The sequence below is a fragment of the Barbus barbus genome, assembly GCF_936440315.1.
Source record: "Barbus barbus genome assembly, chromosome: 6".
Taxonomy (NCBI): Eukaryota; Metazoa; Chordata; class Actinopteri; order Cypriniformes; family Cyprinidae; genus Barbus; species Barbus barbus.
Genome location: NC_136734.1, coordinates 16,641,150 through 16,653,348, shown reverse-complemented (window position 1 = coordinate 16,653,348; position 12,199 = coordinate 16,641,150). Strand labels below are relative to the sequence as shown.

Here is a 12,199-nt window from a genome sequence, read left to right as displayed (position 1 = left end):
TGGAAAGCATGTTTATTCATCTTTCAGATGATGTATAAATCTAAATTTAAAAAAATTGACCCTTATGACTGGTTTTGTGGTCCAGGGTCACATATTTGTCTTGTTCTCCATTACAAGTGTTAAATCAAGATATATTTACTTAGGATGAAAAATGGATTTCTCAGAAATTGTTCACAAGTGAGATTTTGTATGTCAGTGGAATATGAAAATATCCCCTTTGAATTATGTTGATTTTTCTGAGCCCATTTTTTATCTGAGCTCCCAGATATTTCTTCTCGTTTTAATCATAAACACATCATTTTGATCAGTTTCTCAGAAAACTTTTTTTTTTGTAAAATGAATTCAAAAGTAGGCTAATAGAGATCTGTTGGAACTTTCGGTCCCACTTTATATTAGGTGGCCTTAACATCTATGTACTTACATAAAAAATAAGTACAATTTACTTACTGTGTTCATATTGTATTGCAAAACACTTTTGCTGCTATTGAGGTGGGATACAGGTAAGGTTAGGGACAGGTTTGGGGGTATGGGTGGGTTTAAGGATGGGTTAAGGTGTAAGGTATAGGTCAACAGTGTAATTATAAATGTAATTACAGAAATTAATTACAGATGTAATTACATGCAGGTATTTTTCAAATATAAGTACGATGTAAAAACATGTATGTACACAATAAGTGCATTGTATCAAATGATTACTTTAAAAGTAAGTACATAGTCGTTAAGGCCACTTAATATAAAGTGGGACCGAACTTTCAAACTTAGAGTTAAAGTGTGTGCTCACTGCTCCCTTACAACTAATCGATGTATTCCCTTCAAATTATTCCTTACATTTTCTTTAACTGGTCTTAAAAAATTCACTAAAAGTTTTACATTTATCTTCATAAAACCTGCAGAAACCTTGTCAGAGAAGGTCTACTTATGGCATTTTGTTAAAACATCACAGTTAAAGAGTTATTTTTTAATCTAACATTTACAAAATGGTGAAATTTCATGTTATGCTGACCTTTATTCACATGTATTTTACAAATGTGTAATGCCTCCTGTCAGAAATTTACAGCTGAAAAAAAAAAACAGTGACCAACATGCATGCCAAGAAAATTTATATGAAGTCTTGACTGGCAGATTAATTGTGCAAGAAACAGAGAGATGACATTCTGAAAAAAAAATCAACCAAATGATCGAATCTGTGACCATATGTGCCTCCAACAGCACAAGGACAGCTGAGCTCCTTACATCACTGATTTGATTACCGATGGAGGAAAAACAAGGTGATTTTGCTGTAATAGAGCACTGCATGGAAAATGTGTTTCCTGCCAAAACCAGGAAATGAGTTTGCGCTTTACCACTTGTGGTTTCATTGTCCTGAAGTCAGTAGGTTTTTTTGAATAGATTTGTGGTTAATTGTCATAAATAAGGTCTCTGGATAGTTTCATGTTTCCTTCAACAACAAACTAATAGTAATTTTACTTGTCTTGGGGACATTAAATATAATTTGTATGAGATGAATCAAAATATCATTTATTGATGATAAACTCATCTACTCATAGTCTGCTTTCACAGTCTCATTGTTTATAATCGCACTCTTGCAAAACTAGTCTTAACTCAAACTTCCCAGGAAAATTTATCTTAAAAACGGAAAGAGTTGTTGGAAGCTTAGTTATGGTGAGGTTGACGTCATGTGATTTTGGTGTTTAGGCTTCAAAACTAAACATGTATTTATATATTTGTTTATTAGCAAAAAGCATGATGAGATGTGTTGGCCAGAGAGCTGCTTTTCTGCAATAATCCATAAACCAATGGGAAAAAATTCTGGGTTGACCTACAAAAATACATCACTGAAGTGCCCTATATACCTACTTCAGGGATGGGCAACTTCAGTCCTGGAGGGCCACTGTCTTGCAGAGTTTAGCTCCAACCCTAATCAAACACACCTGCTTGTAGCTTTCTAGTGATCTTGAAGACCTTGATTAGCTGGTTCAGGTGTGTTTGATTAGGGTTGGAGCTAAACTCTGCAAGACAGTGGCCCTCCAGGACCGAAGTTGCCCATCCCTGACCTACTTATAATGTTTAAGTGAACCGGGTGGTTTACCAAATCCAATCAGCCCAAAAATAAATCAAATACATTGTTTTGAAGCAAAAGCTGCAATCTAAAATTCAAGCCTCTTTACGGTGGGTCAGCCTTGTTTTCTCTATGCAGATTTTTGTTTTGCGCTAAAGACCTAGAACTTTTTGTTGAAAATGTGCAAGACATTATTGCATTTTTTGTATTTGAATTATATAGTCCCTTTAGATTTTACAGATTTGTAAGTTTTTTTGTTTTTTGTTTTTTTATTTAAAATCAATCATAATTTACACGGTTTTCATCCGTTTCCAAACGGGAGGTGGCAACAGTGTTGCACTCAGGGGCCCAGGACATTAAGTGTTGAGAATACAAGAGTGTTTAAACCAGCATGTTCACAGAACTGGTAGATTGATATTCTCAGTCTAAAAATAGGGCCAAGGAATTTTCCCAAACCCACGAGACCCTGTGTTACCACTCCCTGAAAACTTCCTGAAATACTGCAGCATTACTGAATGTGCGCCACCACTAGACAAATTAAGGACATTAAAGTACAGAGTTATAAACAATCTTTGGTTTAAGGCCCTAAATGGTTTAGCTCCTGCGTACCTAACTCATCTTCTAGCTACAATCCAACCCGCTCCCTAAGGTCGCAAAACTCTGGACTTTTGGTAGTACCTAGGATGGCAAAGTCCACTAAAGGAGGTAGAGCTTTTTCACATTTGGCTCCCAAACTTTGGAATAGCCTTCCTGATAACGTTCAGGGTTCAGACACACTCTCTCTGTTTAAATCTAGATTAAAGACACATCTCTTTAGCCAAGCATTCACATAATGCATCTTATAATCTTGTACTGCAGTTATATCTGATCAAATGTACATTATTATTATTCTTTAGCTTGGGTTGAACAAATCATTTTTGCATAGATGGAACAGCAGCTACGCTAATTATGTCTCTATTTGTTTCTCTGTTTAACATCCCTAGGAATTACAGAAGCTTCAGTCTGGATCCAACCCTTAAATGATCTGAGATGACCGAACACCTGAGAAAAGATGATGCCTCAGATGGACCTCAGAGGATGCCAAAGCTCAGACAACATACAGAATTACCAAATTTTGCCATAAGTGAAATATATTAAGGTTTGCAACGATTTGTTTCGTAAAAAGCGCTATACAAATAAACTTGAAACTGTTTTTCAGCAGCAGCTTCATACAAAACCACTGTTTGTCAAGTCATTGACTGATTAGGTAACAAGGAAACTGCTTTTGCCTTTCAGTCGTTTATGGTTTGTCTAGTCATAGAGGCCTCGTCTGCACACCTGTTCACACTTCATCATCATTAGCCTGTGGCGTAACACAGCTTCACCTGAATTACTAATCAAGCCCAAGGGATCATCAGCAATTTAAAGAGTTAATTCATGTCACTGAGAGGTTAAGCTGCTTTTAAATTCCTGGCTGCTAATTCATTCGGTTTGGACATTTGTATCTCATCAAAAACACTGGAAACGAGCGCTTTTATAACAGTTCAACCCACATTAAATTAATCAAACAACAGTTTTTGTAGCTTTCTGGACTGAATGGGGATTTTATGAAAATCTAGGGTAAAAAAAAAATCATATCTCTTTGCAGTCTAATTAAATGAGTCAAAAAATTGTGCTTTTGTCGCTTTGGAGAAGCTGAGAACATCACATTGTAGTAAAAATGTTGCAAAAAGTATATGTTATCTGGGTGTTTCATGTAGAAAATTTGTAAACAATGCACAGTATGCAGAAATATCTTATTCCAAATACATATTTCTAGAACAACTCCACTCACCATTAAACGTTTGCTGTTTTTTTGTTTTTGTTTTGAAGGTGTATTAAGCATTTAGCACTTTCCTGCATTATAACTAGATGCATACTTGCTTTAATCTCATTTGCAATGGCTTTCTTAGCCAGCGTGTCTCCATGTAGTTGACTGCAGCCTCACTTCATGTGTGCCTGCCAATCACAGCTGTGAAACCTGACCTTTCACATGCTTCCCAGGAGCAACGGATACTGACCAGGATCAGTCTTATGCACTAATGTGAATCTCTCACAAACTTGTTCAGCCATATTTGACCACAAAATTTAAATTAAACATGAGGTTTTGATTTCGCATGAAGAGAAAATGAATCCCATTTCTGTACTGTAACATTTAAGCACATTTCTCAAGTGACTGTAATTAATTTCTTCATTCTGTAGTACAGCAATCTTTACAAAAAAAAAAACGATTCTTAAAAAAAAAAAAAAACTTTTAAACATTAAAGATGGTACAACAAAATACTGCAGAGATGTATAAGTAATTAGCCATTTTAATAAGATCTCATAATGAACATGAGATTTGAGTGGTACGCATTTTCATGACTCATCCTCTTAAGGTTGTCTGCTGATTCAGACAGTCATTTATTGTAACAAGATAATATGAACGTCACAAAGAAAACAGCAGTCTGTTCTTGAACAGATCACAGAGGCATGTCAAATGTCCACAGAAATTATAAATAAAGATTTGAAGTAAACAAAATAGGTTGTGTTTATTTGTGCATAAATTAACATACAAGTACAGACAGAGTGTGAAAGGACATGCTCAACAAAATGTTTCGGTAATAGCCAGCTACAGGTTCTAGATGCAAAAACTAAATTTCACACTAGATATGCGTTTATCTACTGATAGTGTGGCACAATGCAACAGAACTATCAAAAATGACACTAACAGTATTTTTCCACACATACACAAAAAAGAAATGTACTTTTAAAAGCCCCCACAAGCAGAGTACACACAATTTTGGTCAAATTCACTTGTCTGAGCTATGAAACGAGTAGTGCTTCACTATGCCTTGTTACAGAATCGACTCCTAAACATACTATTAACTTAATGCTTAAGGCATGAAGCAGCAAACTATAACTCGGTGTTCTGAAAGACCTACAGCAGATGAAATCAGTCTGCATACTCTGAAAACAAACCGGACATCATTTCCATGGACTATACTACAAGTGCACTTTTGTCAGTTTAATCATTTAAGGCAGGCAGAAATTGGTCTGACTTGTTTTCCCCCTGGAATGTTTTCCTCAAATTGACTTAAATATCAGACATTATTTTGAGCTTGACGATAGGACTGTCAACTTGGTTCACATTAAACGGTTTCAGCTCGGCAAAGCTTTTTTGTCTTTCTCAAGTATTTTTATAACTAACTGTGCCCATTAAAGTCATGTGTTGGCGCAAACCATCATTGACCCTGGATATTAACATTGACAATGTAAACTTCTAGTAGCCCACAGGAATAACATTCAATTGGCCTTGTGTGAAATATGGATAAAAACCTTTGTGCTTGACAAGTGACAGTGCATTATATGGCACATGCAAAACCTTCAATGAAATACAAGTGCGCAATGAGTCTGGCTAAAGCGTATAGATTTCACACCCGAGCTAAAAATACTGCACTACATATAGGCCTAGTACGAGTGATACTTCTGTAACAGATTTAAGATAAATCCTTTTTTGGGACGACAATTCTGCAGGCTGGAAGATTAAAGTATTATAGATCCACTACTAACACACACAATGTATACGGAGTGTATAATTCAGTTTTTGTTTTCTTAAAGGGAAATGAACATTCCGTCATTTACTCACCCACACAAAGCGTTAACACCTTCTTACCTGTTATTTTGTCCATACAGTGAAAGACAACAAAGTCCCATGTTGTTTTGGACCACTGACCTTTCCGGTATGGACAAAAGCGGTTTAAAATATCTTCTTTTATGCAAAAGAAAGTCATAGAGGTTTGAAACAGGATGAGGATGAGTACTGATGACAATGTTCATTTTTGAGTGAACTATCACTTTAAACTGAAGCTCAAACAGGCATGTACATTATATTGCAGTTAAAGATACTCTGGCAGTGACTCTGGCAGCTGTGATCCATAATGGATCCAAGACCAACTCGTTTGGTCTCATTATCTGTGGCACACTATCGATCCAGGACGGAACCGCAAAAAGGAAGAGAAAAAAGGCAAACGATATTAAACCAAGCCACTCTGTGATCTCCATTTGTATATATTAAGAGGCATGGAAACAGAAAATGGCACTTAAAATCAAGTAAAAAAAAAAAAAAAAAAAAAAAAAAAAAAAAGACCTACAGCCTAAAGAAATACAAAATAAATAGCCCTTGCGGTATAAATCTTGTAAACGTGCGCCTTTTTGCTGTAAATCGTTCTCAGTTTCTACACAAGTAATCCTCCCACCAGGTAACAAGGCATTTCCTCTACGAAGAAAACAGAAAATAAGCCCGAAAGACTCAAGGAGGAGTTTTAATGTGCTTGTAAGCTTGAAGAGTCAAGCGATGGAACACTGCGCGAAACGAAGAGCATCCCTGGTTCTCACACTGCCTGCAGGCCTCGCTCGTGGCCATCCAGCTGCACCTTGATTTTGTGCAGTTCCTCGATCTCCTGATGGTGCCGATCTGTTTTGTGCCGCACTAGCGAGCGGTAGAAGTGAATGGTGAACACCACGAAGATCAATCCAACTGGCACCATGATGATGGTGGAGGCCAAAGCCGCCTGCCAGCCGCTGTGGCCGGGCTGAACCACAGGAGAGCTGCAGTTCTGCTTGAGGGCTGCCAGGACTGACACGGGTTGCGCCCCAGAGTCAACCGGCAAGAACTTTATCCAGCAGAGGAGCACCACCTCTGCCAGGAACAGAAGGATTCCCAAAGCGGTGGAAAAGCCCCAGGCCAGCTCAATATAGTGGTGCATCCTCTCGTGGGGAGACTCGGAGACAGAGTTGAGATTGTGGATGTTGCTGACGGCTTCCACGTTGGGCAGGATGCAGGTGCTGATGAGGAGGGCGAACAGGTGGACGGCGACCAGCACTGTGGTACACACACTGAAGGCAATGAGCAGGAACCGGGGATAGTTGTACTGCATCTCCAGCTGCACCTCCACCATGGCCACCTGGTCACAACCACATTAGAAACAAAATAAAACTGGTAATGCTTCCGTAGAATGTTACAAATGGTTTCCATTTTCAAATAAATGCTGTTCTTTTGACCTTTTTATTCATCAAATAATCCTGAAAAAAGTATCACGGTTTAAAAAGATAATAAAATAAAAATAAATACATAAAAAAATTAAGCACACAATGGATTTCAAACTTGATAAGAATTTTTTTGAGCAGCAAATCATAATATTAGAATGATCCTGTGACTCTGAAGACTGGAGTAATGATGCTGAAAATATAGCTTTGCATCACAGGAATAAATTCAATTTTCACAATATATATTTCACAATAATACTTTCACTATTTTTGATTGAATAAATCAAATAAAAGCAGCCTTGGTGAGCAAAAGAGACTTCAAAAACATGTTCAAGTCAGTGTTCTTTTATTTATTTTAATTAAATAAAGTGTTTATTTGCAGAATTCCCAAACTCCCCCAAAAGAAAAAAAACTACAAAAAATAAATAAATTTTACTACACTATCCATAGTCCTGAATAAAAATCCACCGATTAGAAATGTTGTCGTTACTACAGAAATTGAGCTCAATAACTATTGCCCACTCCCATGAATCACTGCAAATGATGCAGCTGGCCTACACGCTCTTGACTTTTGTTTTTGTTGGAATTTGTGGCTTTTATTAGGAAAGGACCGCATTGTAGACAGGAAGCAAAGTGGGGGGTGAGGGTAGGGTTGGGATCGGGAAAGGTCCACGAGCCAGGACTTAAACTCGAGTGCTACTCATAGCGGCTATTGGGGCCGACTACACACTCTTGTTTATGACTGAATATTTTGGGATAAACTAAAAATAAATTGTTTTACACTTCAGTCAAATACCATAAATCACTTACTTACATATTCTATTGTATCCTAGAATAAAACAGCTAGGATTATAATAATTGAACTAGCTAAAGTCTTTTGTTTGCATCAAATAAAGGTTTGTAATGTTGCAAATCATCTCAGAACTGCTTGGTTTCATAACGCTTTACTGAAGAATGTTTGAAGTCCCTATGGAGAAAATGAATGTGAAAAAAACTTCCGGTCAAGTGGGTGGTCTGGTCAGTGATATGCTCCATCTTGGCCAAAAGTGGTTAGAGACAAAGTTCCATCGGACAATGGTTCAAGACAATCTTATCTTCAAACCATCTGATGCTTCTAAGAATTTCAACAACCCACACCCTTGTTTGAAGTTTAGCAACAGTTTCCTGATACATTCACTGAAATACAATCCACAAAAGAGTGTGGCCACGACAAGAGTCACGTACATTTGATAGCTCACACTTATCACAGAGGGTCATATACTCACCATGGCAAAGCCAGACAGCAGGGCTGAGGTTCGGCTGGAGGCTTTGAGCTTGGCCCTGCTGAGGTACAGCTTCCTCCATGAGAGAGCCTGGACCGAGTGGTGGTTGGAGGTGACCAGCTCCAGATAGCTGCGCCGAACCCAATCCCTGTAGTCCATACCACCGCCATCCTGCAGCCGGTCTGAGCCCCCGGGTGCGGGGGAGCCCATTGGCACACTGAGCTCACTGCTCATAGTAACTGTGAATAATAGTTTGTAAACATAAGATCATATAATATAACATATAAATATATATATAGCAGCTAGAATGTGCAATCGCTTTAGTTATTTTAGCTGTACAAAAACAGTCTGTTTATTGCAAAAATGGAATTTGTTATAATATTATATTCATTTATTATCGTAATCATAAACGTAGTGCAAATTGTTTTACAGTTCACTGCACTTTGTTATTCCTCTAGTTATTTGCCTAGAGAGGCTAAAGAATTCTCTCGCACATTCACAGAAATATGTGACCCTGGACTACAAAACCAGTCATAAGTAGCACAGGTATATTTGTAGCAATAGCCAACTATACATTACACTATACATGGGTCAAAATGATAGATTTTACTTTTATGCTAAAAGTCATTAAGATATTAAGCAAAGATCATGTTCCATGAAGATATTTTGTAAATTTCCAACCATAAACACATCAAAACATAATTTTTGATTTGTAATATGCATTGCTAAGGATTTCATTTGGATAAATTTAAAGGTGATTTTCTCAATATTTTGATTTCTTTGAACTCTCAGATTCCAGATTTTCAAAAAGTTGTATCTCAGCCAAATATTGTCCTATCCTAACAAACCACACATCAATGGAAAGCTTATTTATTCTATATAGATCTTAATTTAAAAAACATTGACCCTTATGACTGGTTGTGTGGTCCAGGGTCACATATAAGGAGGTAAAAATAAGTAATCTTACTTTCACAACAAGTACCAAAAACGGACCAGATACGGTGGTGTCATGCTTTTATATTTTTTGAATATGTATCATGATAATTCCATGGTATACTTTGAAGAACATTGTAAAAACCATGTTATATGAATAAGTTAAACATTCAGTGGCATGGTATCTGCTACCATTGTTACGGAAGATCTACATGTGATAAGATGGCAGAAATTTTAAAGATGTGAAATGTACCTGATTGACCTTGCCCTGCTTTAGGACTGGTTTTCATACACAATAATACATGGTTACTCTTCAAAATCATTATATAAATAAAAAGTATATAAAAAACAAGTAAAATAACAATAATAAAAAAATCACTTTTAAACAGGCCACAGACTTATCAAATACCTAAACTAAAAACCCAACAACAGATCTTGATATCTTTTTCTTCCCCGACTGCTCACACACAATAACTCTAATATTATCTTAATCCTCACAGACATCTGCATCACACATACTCACTTTTAATTGCACTGAAAGCAAATACAGTGCATCTGTATTGCATTGTATTCTACTACAGCCTGGTAAAACATACAAATAGAAAACAGAACAATATTCTTTCTTATCAAACTCATGCAAGTCCAGGGCTGTAGCTAATAGTGTTCAAGGTGGAAACAATTCATTAGGTCCGGTTAACATGTTATTTTAAAAATGATCAGGGACCCAGCGTTCCTCACTATGGCCCTGACTCTGAGTCTAGACAGAAAATACAACCTGATTGTCTACATGCATGTGATACCCATTTAAACAGAGAGGAACATGTTGCATTTACTGGTTCCCAATTCCTTTATAAAGCAGAATGACTACTAATCTTTCTAACCTCCCAAGACTGACACACAGATTGAGTTGTATAATCAAAAATACAGTACAAGTATAAATTTAGTATAAAATTACCTTGAGTAACAACAAGATTAAGCCAACTAAAGCCAAGTTCACACTACAGGACTTTACACGTCGGCAGATCGCTGTGCCGTTCAGACTACATGACTTGATTGTCTGTCTTTTAGTCGCTGTGCCGTTCAGACTACATGACTTGATTGTCTGTCTTTTAGTCGCTGTGCCGTTCAGACTACATGACTTGATTGTCTGTCTTTTAGTCGCTGTGCCGTTCAGACTGTGTGACTATGTAAATTATCCGCAACCAGGGGTTACACACTACACAAGCTGACAACAACTCTGTCACCCAACTACTGGATTCTGTCCCTAAACCATGTTTTGTCACGAAAACACGCGAAAATTGACCGTTCGCAAAGAGCTTGATTGGTCAGATCACCTCTCAAATCAGAACCACTGCTATCCGCCATCTTGCCTGACAGCTGGCCAGTCTTCATAGAAATACATGTTAAAACGGGGTGAAAAAAATATAACTAAATATAAATATATGAGGAGTGTTAAGCTGTGCTGTTGTTGGCTGCCATGGTAAAGGCAATAAGCTGAGGTATTTAAAAGTGCTTGTTTTGCTTACCAGAAAATCTGCTCATGCACTGCATGCATGGAGTTAAATGCTGAGTGTTAAATAATAAAATAATATGTTAAAGTGTGCTCTTATCATTCTGTGGACAAAATCCCGTTAACTTAAAAATGACTCGATTTAAAAACAGAGTCCTGAGACCTTGTTTCATATCAGCAGTAACCTGCTCGGTCTTCTCTGTCGGTGTGTGGTCAGTTTCCTCTCTGATCTGAGATGTGTTTTTCACTGCGTGAGAACAGGAGTGTAGTGTGAGTGTTTGTCGGTCATGGCAACAGTAACTATTGGTGGTTAATAAAAAAAATAGCAGCCAAAAGCCTGTGAAAGACGCTTATGTGCAAAAATATAAGCCTTTTCTTTAAGCGAAGTTGCTGTTGTTTTTCTTCCAGTGACCTCAACCCTTGCCTTGCTCTTTCATTGGCTGTAGCTCGTCACCACACCTGGCACCACGTGATGTCGAGTCGGCCGACAGGTCCAGATATTTGGCATGCTAGATATATTTGTTTGGCGTCAGCGAGCGTCTTTGATGCATCGTTGTGTAGTTCACACATAAAGATCGCGGAGCGCCCATCACCCGCAGATTTTCCCCCGATTACAGCCCGACCTGTCGGCGAGCTCGTTAAACTTGCAAATCGGGTTTAAAATCCTGTAGTGTGAATTAGCCTGAACTGAATACAGGAAGATGATATATTTCCAATTGTAGTCTTTTACAAGTGGCACGTAAAGATCATGGTACATAACTATGGTACTGATTTAGCAACGCTGTATATCAAAGAATCGTTATATTACCATCTCACACAATCACTGTACCAATGGCACACCTTCTTCTCAAGTCAGATCATACAGTGGAGCCACAACACATTTCAAACGCTGCCCACATTCCTACAACAGCTTGTGGTTATTTTTAAAGATGAATGTAGCTGCGGTGTGTTGCTTATGTAAATAGGCAGCAAATGAGCGCCACGTCAGACGCGAAACGCATCCTCCGCAGAATAAAACTGCAGGAAAAACTGCTGCTCGTCAACAGCCGCTGTGCAAATATAGACGTCTAAACAAGGGGTGTTTCTGTGAGGTCGACTTATTAACTTGCAAATTGGAGCACAATGAACGTCAGGCCACAAATGTGTTTCTCAGCACACACAACTTCGCTTTCACGCCACCACAAGCACACAATATGAAACAGCATCACACGCACAGCTGCACTCAAATCATCTTTGCGCTCGCGTCCAACTCACCTTTTCTGCCGATTACTCTCTGTGTTCACATCCACATGAGAGCTGACACAGACAGTGGATCTGGGAGAGAAACAGCTCTTTTCCTCAGCGAATCATTCATTTGAGTCGGATCTTTATAATGTATCGGTTGAACAA

The 12,199-nt window shown here is 37.9% G+C and overlaps 1 protein-coding gene across 1 annotated transcript; it reads right to left on the bottom strand.

The window, feature by feature from the left end:
- Positions 1-4,590: 4,590 nt before the first annotated feature.
- Positions 4,591-12,153, bottom strand: orai2 (ORAI calcium release-activated calcium modulator 2). The gene is made up of 3 exons (XM_079418808.1): positions 12,065-12,153; positions 8,371-8,606; positions 4,591-7,023 (listed from the first exon to the last, which is right to left on the bottom strand). Exons 2-3 carry the CDS (start codon positions 8,599-8,601, stop codon positions 6,451-6,453), a joined length of 804 nt encoding a protein of 267 aa, XP_079274934.1. The 5' UTR covers positions 8,602-8,606; positions 12,065-12,153; the 3' UTR covers positions 4,591-6,450.
- Between the last annotated feature and the right edge of the window lie 46 nt (positions 12,154-12,199).

Coding starts and splice junctions, on each gene's coding strand:
- orai2 (XM_079418808.1), bottom strand. CDS start 8,601: ATGAGCAGTGAGCTCAGTGTGCCAATGGGCTCCCCCGCACCCGGGGGC. Junction 7,024..8,370: donor TGCTGTCTGGCTTTGCCATG/GTGAGTATATGA, acceptor GGTTGTGACCAG/GTGGCCATGGTGGAGGTGCA.